The following is a 19,946-nucleotide window of genomic DNA, read 5'->3' as shown; positions in this document are numbered from 1 at the left end:
AGCGACCGCCATTACACGCTGGGCTTTTTGATTTGTGACCCGACCGCAATATACTGTGAGGTAGTTGCTGGAAGAAACGGTGGCATACCGACGATAAATCGGGCTTCATCTGTATCCAGCCTGTATCAGCGCACACAGCATAGCACGCAGCCAGTCAGCAACGTCCGGTAAAACCCTGCGCGCAGGTAGGTGCTAATTTTACGCATGTCCATGTCGTGAAACGTAACACGTTACACGTTACGTTAATTTATGTTGAATTTCTTAACTTGGAGAAATTTGGGAAGAGAGAAGAATAAAAGGGAGAATTAGGGTAGGAAGAGAAGAAGGAGAGAGTAGGTAACAATGGAAAATAAAATTGTAAATAGGGTTCTAAACACTGTTTTCTTTCCTTCATTGAGATAACATTTCCTAATAGATTTTATTCATTTCTCGAAGATTGGTGATTGATTCGCTCTCCCAACGCATTCATTCGGTTTGGTGAGATTTTTGAAAGTGTCTCTTTGTGCGTTCGTGAAATCCGCGCATTGGTCGGACATGATTTCTTGCAAGAGAGTTCACCTGTAACTACGTGACCTCTTACTGGAATCGTACGTGATCGTTCGAGGCTAACTTGACCCTGAGCTATTCTTGTAGTTAGTCGGGCATTAATTCAACACGACAGGTGGTCTCTCATTCTGGGAGTGGCGCTAAAGCCACCGTGTTTCACTACACTCGCGTGTCGGGACTTCGAACGGTTACAACACACACACACAAGGCGGCATCGGTGGATATAAACATTCAAACGTCGTTTTTTCCCGAGACATACGTTTAGCCGCAGGGTATAAAAATGGAGTTTTCACATAATCACCAAGCCTTTATCTGTGTTTTTTTGAAAAAAAATACTTGGGAATGTTCAATTTACGAGATAAATATTAGATGTGCAACGTAAGAAGTTGGTCAGATTAGTGATTTACGCAGAATTTAAAGGAATGGCGAAATGTATTCTATCGACGGAAGAGGGGCGGAAAATTATGAAAATATTCAGTGAAAAAAGTTTTCTAAACGCTCGATCGTAACAAAAATTGGTCTATCTGAGAAAGTGGTACGGAATTTCTTTAAATAGTGCCAGAAATATGGGATATAACGACCAACAAATGGGACCACCGAAGTTACTTTGCGTCTTAAAGGTCGAGTACGACACGAAGCAATCAGGAAACGATGTCCTGCTCATACATTGAGACAGAATCGGTTGTTCCAGTAACGAAGAGGCATATTGCGCGCATCTTGAATGAGTCACCAAACATCATGTGGAAGAAACCTCAAGGGAAGCCGAAACTGACCGCCACCCATAAGCAGAACCATCTTATTTTCGCCCGGCAATACATGGAATGGAAACTAGAATGAAGAAATGTTGTATTTTCCGGCGAAAAAAGTTCAATTTGGATGGTCCGAACTGTTACAGTTGCTATTGGTACAATTAAAGTCAACGGCATGTCGTGAGATCTTTGAGGGCGGAAGTTTGACAGTGTGGGGAGTCGTTTCCTATCACAGAAAGCTTCCCATTTGTTTCATTTTCACCCGAATGAACTCCGAAAAGTATCTTCAATTACTGGAGGACGTTTTGATCGGCCATATAGAGAATAACGCTACCGAGGATGTCGTTTTTTCAGCAGGATTATGCATAGATCCACGTTTCCAAGCAATCGAAGGCATGGTTTGCCTAGAAGGACATTCCGCTTCTTGAATGACCTGCTGGCAGTCGATAGAGAACCTATGGAGAATCTTGGCCGAGATGGTCTATGCAAATGGATGACAATTTGACAAAATTTCCAGTCTCAAGGCAGTACTTCAGGAATGTTGGGCTATAATCAATATGGCAACACTTTAAAAGCTGTCTGACTCGATGCCAAATCGAGTTTTCAATATGATCCGAAATGGAGGTGGACATACTGAATATTGGCTACCGATTGGACTCGAAATTTGCCGCACAACTTTTCTTTCATTGAAATTTTAGGATGCGGCTAAACGAATGTTCACCCTGATTCCACATATTTGAGTTACTTAGAAAACAACAAGTGAATTTATACTTTTTTTAGAATGAATTGGATGGAAATAAACAATAATCGTCTTCTATGAGCAAAACTGTACAAAGAATTGACTTATTTTCAAAAATATTGAGGAAAAATAGGGTGCGGCTAAACGAATGTCTATCACTGCACAATGGTCCAGAAGATGCATTTAAGTGGAAATTATCATTTAGAGCTTGACAGTTATTCCCTAGACAAAAACTGTCTTAGGCAAAGTTGTTACTTATGATAGAGCGCTCGTTTTTATGTTGTCAAAAATAGGGTGACCAAAATTGTCGATGTTTTGCTCTAACTTTTATATTTCAAATTTTACATGCAAACTGTCTTCGAAAGACTTTTAGAGCTTACTAATACAAACATTTTTCGATGCAGAACTTGTCCACATCTTAATCCTACTCAAAGTTATTGATGGTTTTCTAAACAAAAACTCATGATTTCAATTTTAATTTACTCAAACACAAAAAATAACATAGAGTTGACAATCACACATCATGTAGAGCAAAATATGCTCTATCAAATGCCGCCAATAAATTTTGTTTACGTTTGCCCCAGAAAGAATGACAAACAAATGAAAAGAGCATGTTTTTTGGGAAGAAATATCAGTAACTTTGAGTAAAGTTGAGATATTGACAAGTTCTGTATCGAAACATGTTTGTATTATTAAGCTCTAAAAGTCTTTCGAAGACAGTTTGCATGTAAAATTTGAAATATAAAAGTTCGAGCAAAAAAACTGTTTTTTCATGGTGACCCTAACGTAACTTAGAAAAAAGACACTATATCGGTTATTTCAAGAGATAGAGAAAAACTTTGTTTTAGAAAATTTCTCAAATAATTGGAGCTACAACATTGTCGAACTGTGTTTACCTCTATCTATAACGATAAGAAAGTTAGATTTTTTATTTCATCGACAATTTTGGTCACCCTATTTTTGACAACATAAAAACGAGCGCTCTATAATTAGTAACAACTTTGTGGAAGACAGTTTTTGTCTAGAGAATAAGTGTCGAGCTCTAAATGCTAATTTCCACTTAAACGCATCTCCTGAACCATTGTGCACTGTAGTAGAATACAGTTATTTTTGAAAAATACAAATCCTAAATGACGGCCGCTACAAAATGGCGGATTACATATTTTCTCAGAACCAAATTAATATGGGTATCAAATGAGAGGGCTTGACTAGTAAAACATAGTTATTTACAATTTACAAAAAATTTTAATTTGTAAATCGTATATGTATAAAAAAAAGTCAAATCCAAAATGACCCTCACTAGGAAACGGTCAAACGGTGAATATTTTTTTTCAATACCTCACCAATATTGGTATCAAATGAAAGTGCTATTAGAACGTAATAGATCATGAAAATTCCAAATCCAAGATGGTCGCAGTTCCCGAATAACCAATTACTTTTTTTAATGGTTTCATTCAGCTTGACCTGTTTGTATGTGTGTTTGAATGTCTGTGGGGTTGGTACCATGTATTTTTACAATCCCCTCAATGTCGGTATTAAATGAAACGTTTTACTAATAGAATACAGTACACCATAAAAATATTCCAAGAAAAATTAGGTAAGAAATAGAAAATTAAAAAAGTTGGATGGTTTTTTAATAGAGAAATATGCTAATGATACAAATGATGCACTAAAAGCTAGAAAATAAAATAAGTAAAATAAACTTTTTAAGTTGAACGGTTTCTTTGTGATTAAACATAAAAATAATATAGACAATGTACTAAAAGCTAGAAAATAATTAGGCAAGTAGCAGTTAGTAGTTATCATACCTCTTCCTTCATTAATCAGGAACAGTGATGAGACAAAAATAAAATCGTCGGAATTCCATTATCCACAGTTAGTTGTTTCATCATATGCCCCACGATTTGTTGTTAGTCTCATCATTGCCCTAGATTAATGAAAAAAGGGATGTGAGAACTACTCACTGCAACTTACCTAATTATTCTCTAGTGGCATCAGTAATATTCATTCACCTCCTAGATGAAGAGGTGACTATAACCAAACCACCCCTGCAATTAAAACTTCCAGCCATTTCCGTAAAGCCACCTGAAGCATTCCGATAGTCACCAGAAACAATACCTAATGAGCCAAGTCGGCAACATTTTCTCCGGCAAAACTCCTCGTGTTGCAAACGGTTCATACCCCAATCAATCGGCCTCGCGGTCGGTATCCGACAAATTTATTCAAACTCGTTTGCCTCGATTTGATTGCGCGCTCATCAGGAAAATCATCACTCTTCAAGAAATCGAACCGATCCGTCTTTTCAGGACCGTTGGTTAGCAAAATTGTTTGTTGTTGTCGTGGCGAAGCGGGCAAGTTGATTATCAAAATTCAATTTCTCCCGGAGCCCCCAATCGACTCAAGGAACAATCGTCTAACGTTATCGAAAGGAAGGCAACGATTTTCCCACGCGCTCGGGCAGGACGAACCAAGTGTATCGAATCTCAGGGCTAAGAAGCGAAGAAGTTTGGCGCCTCATTACGCGCAGAGCAGCGGGAGGGGTTCTCCAATGCCAAAAGAGCCTGATTGCTTCCGGTGAGTAATGGATTCTCACGGGTCATTGGACATGGCTGCTTGTGTTTGGTGGGTGGGTGTGCGGCTAGCGGCTTTTTACAATTTATGGACTTCGGAACGTGACGGTGATTATAAACACCCGCGCGATTGAAAATCAACCGCCCCATATATTATCGCCTCAGTGAACAACAAAGGCACGAAGTTATGATCGATGCCTAATTAGGACTGTATTGTTGAGCTTTGACATGACTTTCAACATTGAGGCTCGCTAATTACTTCCAAATCCATCTGTTTTACTGATGAGTCGACATAGCATTCTTAGCATTTGAGAACAAACCGCACAAAACGAACAATTGAAAATTGAAATATCGAAATACAGTTGCAATAAATTAATATGACATTAAGTTTTACATCCAGTGAAAAAGCGATCAAATAAAACCGTCAAACACAATAAATTAATTACTTCCGCACAACAGAAGTGTCTCTTTCTCTCTGTCTATCTCTGTGTGTATTCGGCTTAACAATATGAAAAATTCATCCACAGGAATGGGAATCGAAGGTGTCGATAATTAAAATCGACAATTATTAATTGACATATTTCATCTGCCTGAGGCACACGTGAAGAGAGGTGTGGTACGCGTGTCGTGGTGAATGTTCATCGCCAACAAATGGAAATGATTTACAGTGTCGTGATCGTGAGTGTTTCCATTTGTTGGAATGTTTTCGATAGTCAAATCGAAGTTCGATTGAAGCGCATGTGAAGGTGGATGGTGGTTAATACGGTTGACAGAAGTCGGGAAAACCGTAATGAATATAAATATCGAAAATTCAGACTGAGCCTGAAATACACCGAATACAGAATGCACACCACAGGAAGATCATGAAAATCATAAAAATCATGAAAATCATGAAAATCATAAAAATCATAAAAATCATAAAAATCATGAAAATCATGGCGTGGAGGGGATCTGGCGTAGTGGTAACTTAATGTTATTTGTTTATTTGGTCAACAGGTAACATTGTACCCCAATGACAAGTAAAATAATATAAATTAACACAGAACACTTCTAAAGTTACACTTATTTGTTTCACGCGTCATATTAAAATTAAAAACGTGGTAACACCTATTGAAGAGACGAGACATACTCCGCATTGGTTCATGCAAACCATAATTCGTTCTAGCAGAAGGGGTACTAAGGAACGTGTGTGTACGAAGGCTGCGACGACGTATATTAATGTCTAAAAAGCCGAGCAAAGTAGAACAATCAGTGTTGCCCTGCAGCAGGTCTGCAATGAAGCAAGCCTTTGCTACGTTGCGTCTCTCATCCAACAACTTCAGTTTAATAAGTAAACAACGGCTCTTGTAACTAGGCAGGTTAAATGGATCCGTCCACCTAAGATGACGTAGAGCAAAGCGGACGAATTTTCTCTGTACTGCCTCAATCCGTTGGTTTTCATTTTGGTAGTAAGGAGACCATATGACCGATGAATATTCCAGGATGGGGCGCACAATAGAACAGTACAGAGCTTTCAGGCAGTAGATATCCCTAAACTTTTTGGCAAAACGAAAGAGAAAACCCAGCTGCGAAGAGGCTTTAGATACGACGAGTGTAATGTGATCCTTGAAGGTAACTTTCGTATCAATCAGGATGCCCAAGTCCTTGATAGTCGATTCTCGCTGTAATTGTACACCTTCCAGACTGTAACCGAAGTGAAAAAGAGAGCGTTTACGTCCAAACGAAATTACCGCGCATTTGGACACGTTTAGTGACATTCTATTACTATGACACCATTTAGCGAATGTTTCTAACTGTTGTTGTAGAAAAACCGCGTCTTGTGGCTGCTCAATCTTATAGAACAGCTTCAGGTCATCTGCATACGAGAGTTTGGGGCAGTTTAGTACGAAATTGACATCATTCATGTATAGTAGGAATAGAAACGGTCCGAGGTGACTTCCTTGGGGAACACCAGAGCAAGCTGGAAAGGGTTTCGAAACATGGTCTCCAATCTTGACAGACATGTTACGACCACATAGGTAAGATTCCAGCCAGAGTAACAGATCGCCATCCATGCCTAGTTTGTCAAGTTTAGCTATTGCGATTTGATGGTTTATTTGATCGAATGCTGCAGATAAATCCGTATATATAGCATCCACTTGCTGACGATTTTCTATTTGACGAACTACATAGGAAGTGAAGCAAGTTAGGTTAGTCGTCGTTGAACGTTTTGGCATGAATCCGTGTTGGTCCTCCGATATATAATGCGCGTATCTGTGCACTAACTCGTTAAGAATGATCAATTCAAATAGCTTGGACGTGGCACTTAACGCAGCTATACCGCGGTAATTCGAAACGACCCTTTTGCACCCTTTCTTGAACACAGGGAAAACAAACGACTGTTTCCAACAGTTCGGAAATACGCCAGAGTTCAGTGAAAGATTAAACACTGTTGCGAGTGGTTTAGCCAGCGAATGCATGCAACGTTTGAGCACAAGTGATGGAATACCGTCAGGGCCACATCCCGTGGAGGACTTCAATTTCTTTCCTGCTGTGCTAACCATATCATCGGTAATTAAAAACTGTAGCAAAGAAGTAGAAAACCGAGGAACGTTTAGAGTGGCAGCTGCTACATCCGCCGGATCGAGTTGTTCGTCAGTAAAGACGTTGCTGAATTGAGAGCGAAACATATCGGCAATGTCAGAAATCGTATCGGCCTCAATCAAACCATTGGACATCGTTGAAGGCAGTCCAGTTTCCTTTCGTTGTTCATTTACGTAGCGCCAGAAAGTTTTGGGGTTATTCTTGATGCGTCTTTGCAAATTGTCCTGATAAGCGTTGTACAGACGATTGTTAGGCTGTTTGTATTCGTTATTTTGAAGTTAAATCTCTATTCCTCGTAGAATCCGTACGGTATTTGGTGAACCGTTTGAGTGCAGCTCGTTTCATCTTCTTAAGAAATTTGAGATCGGCATTTGTCCAAGCTGGTTTCAACGGCTCGCGTTTGGACTTCAAAGGGACAAATTGGTCGATAGCATAAAGCAGGATACCAGAAATAGTAAGAAATAGCAGCGAGGTTAGCGTCGTAATCTTGGAAAACTTCGTTCCACTGCACACGTAAAAAGAAATCGTTCATGCCATCGAAATCGGCCTTACTGAAATCGTAAAAAACGCTCTCAGTAGTGTCGCAAAAGCGTTGTTGTGGACATATTTTCAATTCCGTTAGTATGGGAGGATGATGTCTACAGATTTTAACGAGCGGTGATGGAGCTTTCATAACCCTAACGTCCTAGCACAGCTCTTGACTAACGAAACACAAATCGAGCAAACGATTGTTTTCGTTTCCGATTCCACTCATCTGTTTGAGTCCAGCAGTGCAGTATGCATCAAGCAATTTTCGCGATGTTAATCCAACCGAGGATCGAGAGTTGATCGGATAGAGCGATCCAACCGAATTGTGCTGCCACGATATCGTACCCATGTTATAGTCGCCAATAATTATAATGTTATCTCTAGGTCCCATCTGCGAAATCACCCAGTAGAGCGAGTCAAGATGATTCTCAATCAGATCCGCGTCGTTCACTCGATCGGGAGGAATATCACGTAACATCCATGCCACTCACGCTAAAGGTCACGAGTTCAATTCTCACTCCCGACATTCTTCCAAAAATGGAAGTAAAAGTGACGAACCAGCCAAATGAGTTGAAAGTCACTATAATACAGATAAAAAAAGAGAAAATCATGAAAATCATGAAAATCATGAAAATCATGAAAATCATGAAAATCATGAAAATCATGAAAATCATGAAAATCATGAAAATCATGAAAATCATGAAAATCATGAAAATCATGAAAATCATGAAAATCATGAAAATCATGAAAATCATGAAAATCATGAAAATCATGAAAATCATGAAAATCATGAAAATCATGAAAATCATGAAAATCATGAAAATCATGAAAATCATGAAAATCATGAAAATCATGAAAATCATGAAAATCATGAAAATCATGAAAATCATGAAAATCATTGTATCATATTGTATTTGATGATACAATGATACAATCATCTGTTTTAAGTCAAATATGCGCCGTTTTGTTCGATGACTTGTTCCCAACGAGATGCCAACTTCATAATACCCCTGTTATAGAAGTTCGCTTCCTTATTGGCAAAAAACTCGGATAGCCAATTTTCACAGGCCTCTTTTGTGGCTAGCTTCTGACTACCTAGCTCGTTCGCCATGGACAAAAACAGGTGGTAGTCACTTGGTGCAAGGTCCGGACTATACGGCGGATGCAAAAGAACCTCCCATCCGAGCTCCCGGAGCTTCTGGCGCGTCACCAAAGAAGTGTGTGGCCTGGCGTTGTCCTGATGGAAGACAATGCGGCCTCTGTTTATCAAAGATGGCCTCTTCTTCATGAGTGCTACCTTCAAGCGGTCCAGTTGTTGGCAGTACAGGTCCGAATTGAGCGTTTGGCCATAGGGAAGCAGCTCATAATAGAATATTCCTTGACAATCCCACCAAACACACAGCAGAACCTTCCTGGCCGTTAATGAGGGTTTGGCCACCGTCTGAGCCGCTTCAGCGGGCTTCGACCACGACCGTTTGCGCTTCACGTTGTCGTAAGTGACCCACTTTTCATCGCCAGTCACCATCCGCTTCAGAAACGGGTCGATTTTGTTGCGATTCAGCAGCGATTCACATGCGTCGATACGGTCAAAGATGTTTTTTTGCGTCAACGTGTGTGGCACCCATACATCGAGCTTCTTTGTGAATCCAAGCTTCTTCAAATGGTTAATAACGGTTTGATGACTTATCCCCAGCTCTTGGCCGATGCTACGGCTGCTACTATGCCGGTCTTTCTCGGCTAATTCAGCGATTTTGTCGCAATTTTCGACGACAGGCCTTCCGGAGCGTGGCGCATCTTCGACGACCTCTACACCAGAACGAAAACGTTGAAACCATCGTTGTGCGGTGGAAATGGAAACTGTATCGGGTCCATAAACTGCACAAATTTTATTGGCAGCTTGAGATGCATTTTTGCCTTTGTCATAGTAGTACTGTAAAATATGTCGGATTTTCTCTTTATTTTGCTCCATATTTGCGACACTATAACTCACGAACGACAAACAAAACACTGTCAAGGACTATATTATAGCGCGCAAAAATACCTTTCCAACAAGCTATAGTATGACTCGATACAATGAATACAACTAGAACTACGCGCTTACAACGACACCTCGCGGAAATACCGCAGGACTTTTTTGACAGCCTAATATATATATATATATATATATATATATTAGGGTGCCAATGAATCTACGGGAAAAAATCGACCCTAAAATTTCAAAAAGTTACCCTATACAAAATATTCACCACCTCGAAAAAACACCCTATGCCAAATATCAGCTCAATCAGACTCAAAGTAAAGGAAAGGAAATCAGGGTTTTCGAAAAAAAAAATTTGAAGACAAATGTCCTAAAATTGCATGAAATGTCGAGTTTTACAGTTATCTAAAAAAAAATATGTTGTCAAAAGTCGACTTTCCAGACGGAAAAACGACTAAGTGCCAAAAAAAAATTTTTTCCGAGATAACAGTAAATCTCGACGAGTAATGCAATTTCAAGACATTTGGCATCAATATTTTTTTTTGAAAACCCCGATTTTCAGTGTTTTGTTTTGTTTTTCAAAAAAAAAAACTCAAATTTTAACGCCAGCAACACTAATTAATGAAGTTCGAATGAGCTAATGTTTCGCATGGGGTATGTTATCGTGCAAATCAATATTCCGCAACATGTTCCGAATGAAAAAGCGAAACAACTATTTTGATTGGCACTTAAAACCATACGTTTCGTCTCGTATTCCGAAAGAAAAAAAAATCCCAGAGTGTCAATTTTTGTTTTTTTTTATTTCGAGATGACACTAGATCTTGACGTTTCATGCAATTTTAAGACATTTGGCATAGAAAATTTTTTCGGAAATCCCGATTTCCTTTACTCTCCCTTTGGGTGATTTTTCGACTTTCAAAAAACTCAAGAAAGCTCAAAAAACTCGCGGTAAGAAGAATACATTCATATGCGAGACGCATGCATTGCCATGACATTCCAGCACGTAAATTCAAACAAAAAATGATGTTTTTAATGATCTCCATTACCACATTACACGTATTCGGTCCCAGAAGTTGCTGGATGCATGAGATTGAATGGCAAAAGCGAGGATTACCTCATACACACATTCTTACAAATGGTGCAACCTTGCTACACAATTCGATATAGACTACATACAGCTTCATGTTTCATTTCTGTGAAGGGAAAATGGTAATGAATTTTTGTGAGAAATAAGCTTGCTTTTAAAACAAAAATTATAAATTAAAATACCCCCTAATATGCGTTCTGTGTTACAGAAACATCTTGAACAAAAATTGTCTTTGATAATGATTTTATATTACGGATAAAGTTTTGGCGGAAATGGAACGAGATTTATAGAAAAATGGTCAAGTTAGATCAGGACTATGTCTTCTAAGTATTTGAACGACTTCTAGTGATACTTTTCATTATACTTTTAACAATTTGAAATTGCTTCCGGGGCTGATAATCGGATGGAGATTATTTTTCACCAACCAGATAGCAGTTGAAATATCATAATATTGATTTTATTTATTTATTTATTTTCTTAATTTATATTATTTTATTTCAAAAATATATATTTTTTTCACTTTACATTTAACTTTCAAGAGATCAAACATGAAATACATTGAATTAAGAAAAGTCATGGTTTGTTTTCTTATTTTTTTCCTCGGCTGTCATCGTCTTGGCGCTCCATTCCTCGGTATGTTAAAAACAACTATGAACACATGAGTAACGAAAAACAACATATCCACTTGCAATGATGCATAAGGCAGAACAACGTTGGCCGGGTCAGCTAGTGCATTCATAAAAAAATGCGTTTAAGCTGAAGGTGGAGGTGGTTCCTACTACTGTGTCCCTGTTTCATATCCCTCCTATCCGATCTATAAACTTTTACTTAGTCGCGGCAATACATACACACACTCTTTACAGATGCACGGGCCGAAGGTTGTGCAGTCCACTGATCATTCAACAAGAGCCAAAGGTTGTACCGCTCATGACAACTTTACACGAGCTGATGATTGCGCCGGCTAGTGACCATTCTATCCTGGATTCCTCGAGTCGAGAAGACGCACCACGCTAGATATGGGGTACATACAAGGGGGGCGTCGCTGATTAATGGTCAGCTGCATCCCAATAGGAAGTATCCCGTGCCGGGCACACCAGGCTAACGCCATATGAGCCTTGATAAAAATATATATTTTGGAAAAAAAAAAAATAGGTAAAAATAGGTAAAATAGGTAAAACCACGTGTAAAAATGGGGTAATAGTGTTTGTGAGAGAAGAGCAAAGCACACGTAAATAGATCAATTCACTTATTAAACTGTGTAGCACTTCATTGACACGAGTCTTTGAATACATTTGAAAAAAAAAACAAAAAACAATTAAATACTAAAGTAAAATGTATGAACGATATGTTCCGATGAACAATTGCAAATATAAATATATACAGAAGGTGCATTTGCATATGAAGTAAAATTCTGATTATACGCGAGCGTAACATGAGCAAACTCATAACACATGCGAATTGGGACTCTTTTGGTATTAACACGTTTTTCCGTATAGTAACTCGATGTTGATAATTCCTTAATATATTCCTTCGTTGATCGTATTGTTTTCACATATTCACGTTGGAGAGCCTTAACCCTTCTCTTCGTTGGCCGAGGCATTTTGATTGAATATAATACTTTTCCGTTTACTGTTTTTGAAAGCAAAGGCAGTGTTCCGAGCTCTGCAATATAATTTGTTTAACCAATGCTAAAGTTGCTAAAACTACATTATAAACCCATTATACGTGAAAATAATAATTTTATTGATATCAACACAATTTTATTCTATTGATTTTCATGACATGAAACGCTGTGACTCAGGAATAACATTTTATTGAGTGGTTTTCATAGTTGTTTCAATAATGTTGTCTGGCATCAGTGTCGAAAAGTAACGATGCTTTCACCAATTCGAACAAAACCATTGCCGAAAATTGAAAAATGAAAATGAAAATTTCAGAGCACTAGCTCGAGTTTTCCGACGTTTTTCACTATACAGTGCGCCAGCAGATGATGAAAGGAATGAGCGCCATTGTGGCACCTTCACCTTAGGCATACTTAACAACTAAAATGACGCGACAATATTTAGGACCAGTTCCTCGCTTCGGCTGTTTTGAATTGTTTCGACCGATTTTTTTAAAGAAAAGTGTTAAAGTTTTTCAGTGGTATTTTGTGTTTTTTCGGATCCTGATTAATATCTATCATTTAAACAAAAAGTATGTACGGTTTTAATTCTCGAATTCTAGTTGCAGTCACCGAAAAATGGGTCGCGCACATAATTGTACGGAAACACAGCGGATGGTCATCCGAAAAATGTCCAACGCATGCAAAGCCTCTAACAAAGACTCTATGAGTGGATGTTGGCAAGTATGGAAAAATTCATTCACTCATTTCTCCACATCTGATTATAAATCACACTTGTATCTGCTTGGAATAATCATGGCGAAGAGAATGCACCAAACAATCGTGATATTGCACGATGATTTTTTTTTTCACTATCCGACCATCTACAATCGGAACTGAGAGTGAACGTAACAAAACAAAGAATGGAAAACAACATTCGATGCATGAATGCTCCTTTGGAAGGATCGCTCGAAACAAAATAACGATTGATTCAAAATAGGCTCAATCTGCGTTCATGTATTATTTTATTTTCCCTTCTACTCTCTTCCTTGTTAGCATTCAAGCCTTGTATCTCCATCAGCATTATATATCAGCCATTCCATGCCAAAACGATATAGCGGTTTTCAGATTTTCGTGGAAGTTTGGTTCTTTATCACAAAATATCAGACCCGTATTTTTTTTATTTTTTCATAAGGGTGTCCATTTCAATTTAGGGTGGTCCGAAAAATCTAATTTTTCCCCTTTTTTAGAAAAATGACTTTTTCATATCTTTTGAACTACTAAATCGATTTCATATCTTTTGAACTACTAAATCGATTCGGATGATTGACATATCAAATTAAAGCCAGTTAGCCGGTCTTTTTTGAAAAATATGCTACAGCTGCAAAAATAATGAATTGTATCTTCGTATGATTATTGATTATATTTGGTTTTATAGTCTTCATGGTCTCGGGATCAAGGGCGCTGTATTTTTTTATATTTTTTCTTAAAAGCTGAGGAAATTTCACATAATATATTCAAAAAAGAGATGTGTTCTATTTCGTTTTTGAATTATGATTTCTCAAAGCTAATCGATAGTAAAATAAATCAGTTTCCTCCTTTTTTCCAAAAATGACGTTTTCAAAAAATCATAACTACTGAACCGATTCAGATAATCGACATATTAAATTAAATTCAATGAGCTAGTTCTCTTTGAAAAAATATCACGTTCGTAGAAAAATGAAATTCTATTCACACAGAGGAATATCGAACGAGGACTAAAAACATGTTAATTCAAAAAAATCATAACTCCAAAACGAAAAAGAATATATCTCTGATTTTTTGATGTTTTTGAAAACAGGTTCAATCAATAATCACGAACACAAATCCATTTTTTTTGCAAGTGTCATTGCAGCACCCCTTTACAAATAGATTTAATGAGATAATCTAACCAGAATATAGGGAAGAATCCAATAAGGATTCTCAAATAAGAATGTCAGAATCTGGAACGTCTAAAACTGAAGCGTGCATTTTATCAAATATTTTACATAAAATAATAACTAGGAATTTCCTATGGAATGCAGTATATAATATTCCTATATTACGTACTGTTTTCTTCAAACGTATTTCAATAGACAACGGAAATTGTCTCAAAAGAAATAAAATAGAATGGAAATTGACTAATAACGGAACAAATAGATCATTGTATATGATTTCAATCGTTTATTTTATCTGAGCATCAATTCAGGTAATACATTATAAATATATAGTAATGTTTAAGGTAACTAAGCTAAAGATTTATATTAGCTTGCAATCCGATGTCATTGCTCAACATTTCAGCAACTTTAGGAAGTAGATCTGAGTTGAGTTTCAACACAAGCAAATTTTCCACTGAATTTTCACTTAATCGCGTTCGATGGTCTGTGAGGATTAGTTTTAGGCCACTAAAAGCCCTCTCCACAGATACCTGAGTAGAAGGGGCTGCTAAAACTACCATCGCTAAACGGTACAGTATCGGTGAAGTTATTTTCTGCGATTCCCAATACTTAAGTAAATCGAATTGAGCATTTGGATCAGCATGTATTGTGGACTGAATTATTGGTACTTTCTCCCGTATTTCCAGTTCTTTGATTTGAGAAAGTACTGATTCGTCGGTAGAGTGTGATAGTCCCATCGGAATATTCTCTTCTTCAAAAAATGACGAGATATATATATCCAAATCGTCCTGCGGCTCACTAGCTGGAGTCTGCTCTGTTCTTATACCTTCGATGTCATTGAGTCGATGATGCAAGTTGAGGAGAAATGTCTGTGAAATTAGGAAGCTAATACATTTTAACTTTTTTTCTTATCAAATAATCGTTATTCATCAAATGACGAAAACAATTCTTACCTGAACTTTCGCTTTGTCCTCCGTAGATATACGCCTTGCACCCAAAAAATTATATCTAGGGTCTAAGTACATGCATGCTTTGAACTGCAATGTACTAACCAGTTTTTGAGCTCGTGTTTTGAAAGTCTCTAACAATTGTACGGCGAGCTCGTTGGCTTTTAATTTATCCAGGTTTGCTTGGCACTGTAGCCAATACGTGTAAAATTCAGACAATGCACAATGTACTTTTTGCAGTTTAAGCGTAAGTATGAAAGCAGGTTCAAAGGCTTCACAAAACTTCTCGATGAATGGCCAGTGTTGAGTAAGATCTACAAAATGAAAATGGTATACAAAATTAAATTATTTGAAAATAATACGATTTCACCTGTTTCGGGAAAACTTGTCTTCTACAAATTGAAAAATTGCCGTTGTTTAAGTAGGGATGCCACCATTAGATACTTTCCATTCCATCTTGTATCATTGGCGATAGGAGGTAGATGAGCATCGTGAGTTTTGAAACATTTATGATATTTACGGTTTCGCAGCTTTACAACTATGCCTTGGATCTTCGCGATACGTTGTTTGTATGGACGTATGACATCCCACACAGCCAATTGAGCCGTGTGCGCCGCACATCGCGTACTATCAAGTATTCCCTCGAATTCATAGTCGTCGTTTTCTTCGCCTGGTGCAACAAATCGTGTCTCTTCTCGGTTTTTATCAAAAAAATCGTTTGCAGGTAATGCACTATTGGATGGAGTACAAAACTGATACTTAGATACAGCTTCGTTGTCGTCGTCGTCATCCGTGTCATTACAAGTATCATCAGCATGCTCGAAATTACAAGTATCATCAGCATGCTCGAAAATGCCACAAGCTTCTTCATTAGCAAGGAGCAAATTAATTGGTGGGCAGTTATTTAAATTAGGTTTCTCCAACATTTTCTTCAACAATCCAACTGTCGCCACCATATTGCTACCATTATCGTGGGCGACAGAATAAATTTGGTTCAATTTAACACCATATTGGTTGAGCACATACTCTAATGTTTCTGTTAGATTTTCCTTCGTCTGTCGACAATGCATTTCCTTTAGGGCTGAAAAAAATTAATTGCAGAGAAAAATAAGTTGAAATAGTTGAGAAAAAATGCTTTCAAAATTTGATGAAGTGTCTACAGACGGTTTAAACTCACCAAGATTTCGAAATAACATTTCGCCATTGTGATAGTACTGCGCATTAATACCAAATATTTGGCGATTTTTACGTGAAGCGCTGTCAATTTTGAGGCTTATTAATTTTGTTTCCATTTCTTTCTTAACAAAAATACGCATCAGAATAGCAGCTTTATCAACCAAGTCTGAGATTGTCTTCCTGTTAATGTGAAGACCTGCAGCTACGTACTGTGACTCAAGAAGAGTTTTGCCTTTTTCAAAAAAATAATATGACATATGACTTTCAGTTAACAGTTGCATGGTTCCGAATATCATTTTGCCTTTGCCTGTTTCCACTAATAGTTTTTTAGGTTTTTTTGTTGACTGTCGATGAATCAGAATAAACAGCTTCAAACGATAGCAACCCCAACCTATCATAAACACTTGGATGTTTGTTTTTAATATGCCGCTTGAAGTTCCCATAATTCAACACTTTTTGCTCATAAATGCATTTGTTATCGGCAATGCAAATGAATCTACCTTCCCGCACACCAATAACTTGGGTTAATACTGTCTTTTGCGTTGGCTTAGATCGTTTCATACTATAAACAAAAACATTTTATTACAATAGTGAACAGGAAACAACTCCATTTCAATTACCTGCCTGTATTTTACTGCCGCGATTAGTGATCCCCGATAATCGTTCGATTAATCGATTAATCGAATACTTCCTACAGAAATCGAATATTAATCGAACGAATACTGTGCAACCAATAATCGAAGCGAACGAATAATTTACGTCGATTAATCGATCCAAACCCAGAGAAAAAAAAACGTACGGTCGCTGCAGTTTTATCCCGAAAATCAATCATTATCTTTGACGATCCCCTAACTGGTCAACGAAGCTCAATGCCGTCAACGCGAATTGAGCTTCGTTTACGAGTCTAAGGGAGCGTGAACGATAATAATTGATTTTCAGGCGGGATGAACACTTTTTGACGTAGGACTACGTCTAACCGGAAGATATAGGGGGTGAAATGGAAATCTAGGCACTGAACAAGTAGGAAAAAATGCAAGATGGAAGATGGAACGCTTATAACTCGAGCATTTCTCAATAGATCGCAAAGGTTTTTGCATCAATTGATAGGAAATATATCTACGCATCTATCATAACGAATAACATTTCATTTTTCTTGAGATAAATAATTGAATAATTGTAAAATATCAAGCATTGTCAAAATGCACTATGTGCCCATTTTTGATTGGTCCATTTTGTGCTCCTCAAATCGTACCGACCAAAACGGGCAACCAGAGCAGCAGCGAAATAGAATGAAGCACGATTGGAAAGAAAAAAGAAAAAAATTAACGAAACATTGGTCGCAGTCTCACACATGCGTAATTCTCTAGCCAGCCAGTCTGCTTAAAAATCCCCGCTCCGCTGCCGTAACGATCATTCTCATTCAAACCGTACACCACATCGGTTCGCATCACAACACATCAACAAACCAACCCAAGCAGCCATGTCTGGAAATAGTAAAGGAGGAAAAGTGAAGGGAAAGGCAAAATCCCGCTCGAACCGTGTTGATCTGGAGTTCCCCGCAAGGGTAGCTAGGCCGAGCGCGTTAGGACCAGTGCACCAGTTCACCTAGCCGGCGTTATATAGTTTCGGCCGCCGAAGTGATCGAGTTAGCCGGCAAAGCTGCTCGCGACGATAAGAAAACCCGCATTCGGAACAGAACACATTCGGTTCGGTGGACATCAAGACAACAGGCAGTTGCAGCGAGTGGCGAGTGGCAAACGCAATCGCAAAACGGCATCAGGTAGCAGAATAAATAAGTTTGTTCTTTATACAAACTGCTTTGGTGGCAAATCCAGAACAAGGCGGCATCGAGGGCGTTCGAAATGGTTTTTTTCAAAACCACGAGTACTAAGTTTTCTAAATTGGAACCATTCCATAAAACAAGGCGCTTTTCAGGGCCATTAAACCTTCCAAAAAAGAGTTTAGGAAATACAGTTCAATGCTTTCTAAAACAATATCCAAAATAATAATAAAACACAAATTGATTTTTTCATAATTTGTTTGCCAGAATATGATGAGTATGTGAATTTGGAAGTTGTTCTGAGCTTATTGATTTTCACCGATTCTTAAATTGCTTCTAGATTGAAAGTACAGTAATTTACACTTATCTCGACATTTAGCTAATTGGACGGACCTGTATTGCGACATATTTAGTTGGACATTTTTGTAAACATAGAGTTCGGGGTCCAAATTATGAAATTATGAATTATGAGTGGTGGTAATGCGACGTGCCATTGAATGTAATTTACTGTAAAATATGTCACAAGCTGGATGGGAAGAAATTTTCCAACTGTGAAAGCTGTGGCGAGTGGCAAATGCAATCGCTAAACAGAAAGGTTTAGCCGAACAAGATGGGGATATCGAGTGATAACAAAACAATAAACTCTTTAGATTGAAGATAATTTTGTGATCCTGAAAAGGACCCTTTTTAGCCTGCATGTGAATCCAACGAGCGAACAAGTCGTAATGAATGTATTTTTTGCCATCGCTCCCTTTTAACGCTCATTCGTTCGTCTCGTTGGACTCGCCCCTCTGGCTGAGTCTGCCGATTTGTCTCTATCCTGTGAGTGTGTACCGCTAGAGTATAAAACACGCGGACCCCAAAAAAATATCTTATTTTCTTTCAAACCGTAAACCCGTGTGGTTGTACGGCATCGGCATCGTGGACGTAACAAAGGAGGACAAGTTAAGGGAAAGGCAAAGTCTCACTCGAACCGTGCAGGTCTCCAGTTCCCTGTTGGTCGCATTCACTGATTGCTCCGCAAGGGTAACTAGGCCAAACGGATTGGTGCCGGAGCACCAGTATACCTAACAGCGATTATAGAGTTCCGGCCGTCGGAGTGCTCGAGTTGGCTTGCAAAGCTGCTCACGACAATCAGAAAACCCTCATCAAGAACAGAGCAACTTCGGTTCGGCGCTCATCAAGGCAACAATTAGTTTCAGTGAGTGGCAAAGTGTTTCTCCGGCACGTTGCATTAAATGTAATTTACTGAACAACATGTCACAAGCTGGATGGGAAGAAATTTTTCAACTGTGAAAGCTGTGGCGAGTGACAAACGCAATAGCTAAACAGGAAGGTTTAACCGAACAAGATGGGAATATCGAGTGATAACAAAAACACAACACCAAAGGTTCTTTTCAGAACCATCAACATATTCATAAAGAGTAAACAGTAAATCCAACAGTAACAGTTTTCAGGTAGATAGGTAGGTAGGAGAACGTAGGTCACGTAGGAGAAGAAAATAAAACAATATATTTAAAATATATATTTAACAAAAGCTGTCCCCTTTGTATAGTCCTACGTCACTCCGGTTATGTCCCCGACATTACCCACCCGTCTTTTTGATTCCAGATGGCTTTCTAGTAAATGAGAAATATTATTCTAACGAATTATTTCTCTCAGTGTAACGATTAATCGATTAATCGATTATTTGAGGCGATTAATCGTATCGAATAACAAACTACTGAAAAGTATTCGATTAGCTGAT

At 38.2% G+C, this 19,946-nt stretch overlaps 1 protein-coding gene across 1 annotated transcript; it reads right to left on the bottom strand.

Annotated features, from left to right (window-relative positions):
- Nucleotides 1-11,586: 11,586 nt before the first annotated feature.
- On the bottom strand, nucleotides 11,587-16,715 carry LOC129772885 (uncharacterized). The gene is given in 4 exon segments (XM_055776414.1): nucleotides 11,587-11,894; nucleotides 15,250-15,557; nucleotides 15,614-16,324; nucleotides 16,421-16,715. Coding segments are annotated over 4 exon segments (1,455 nt in total). The 3' UTR covers nucleotides 11,587-11,753.
- Between the last annotated feature and the right edge of the window lie 3,231 nt (nucleotides 16,716-19,946).

The sequence above is a fragment of the Toxorhynchites rutilus genome, chromosome 3 (genome assembly GCF_029784135.1).
Source record: "Toxorhynchites rutilus septentrionalis strain SRP chromosome 3, ASM2978413v1, whole genome shotgun sequence".
In the NCBI taxonomy this organism is placed as follows: domain Eukaryota; kingdom Metazoa; phylum Arthropoda; class Insecta; order Diptera; family Culicidae; genus Toxorhynchites; species Toxorhynchites rutilus.
Note: the sequence above shows the minus strand (reverse complement) of the source record. Positions and strands in the feature narration are given on the sequence as shown.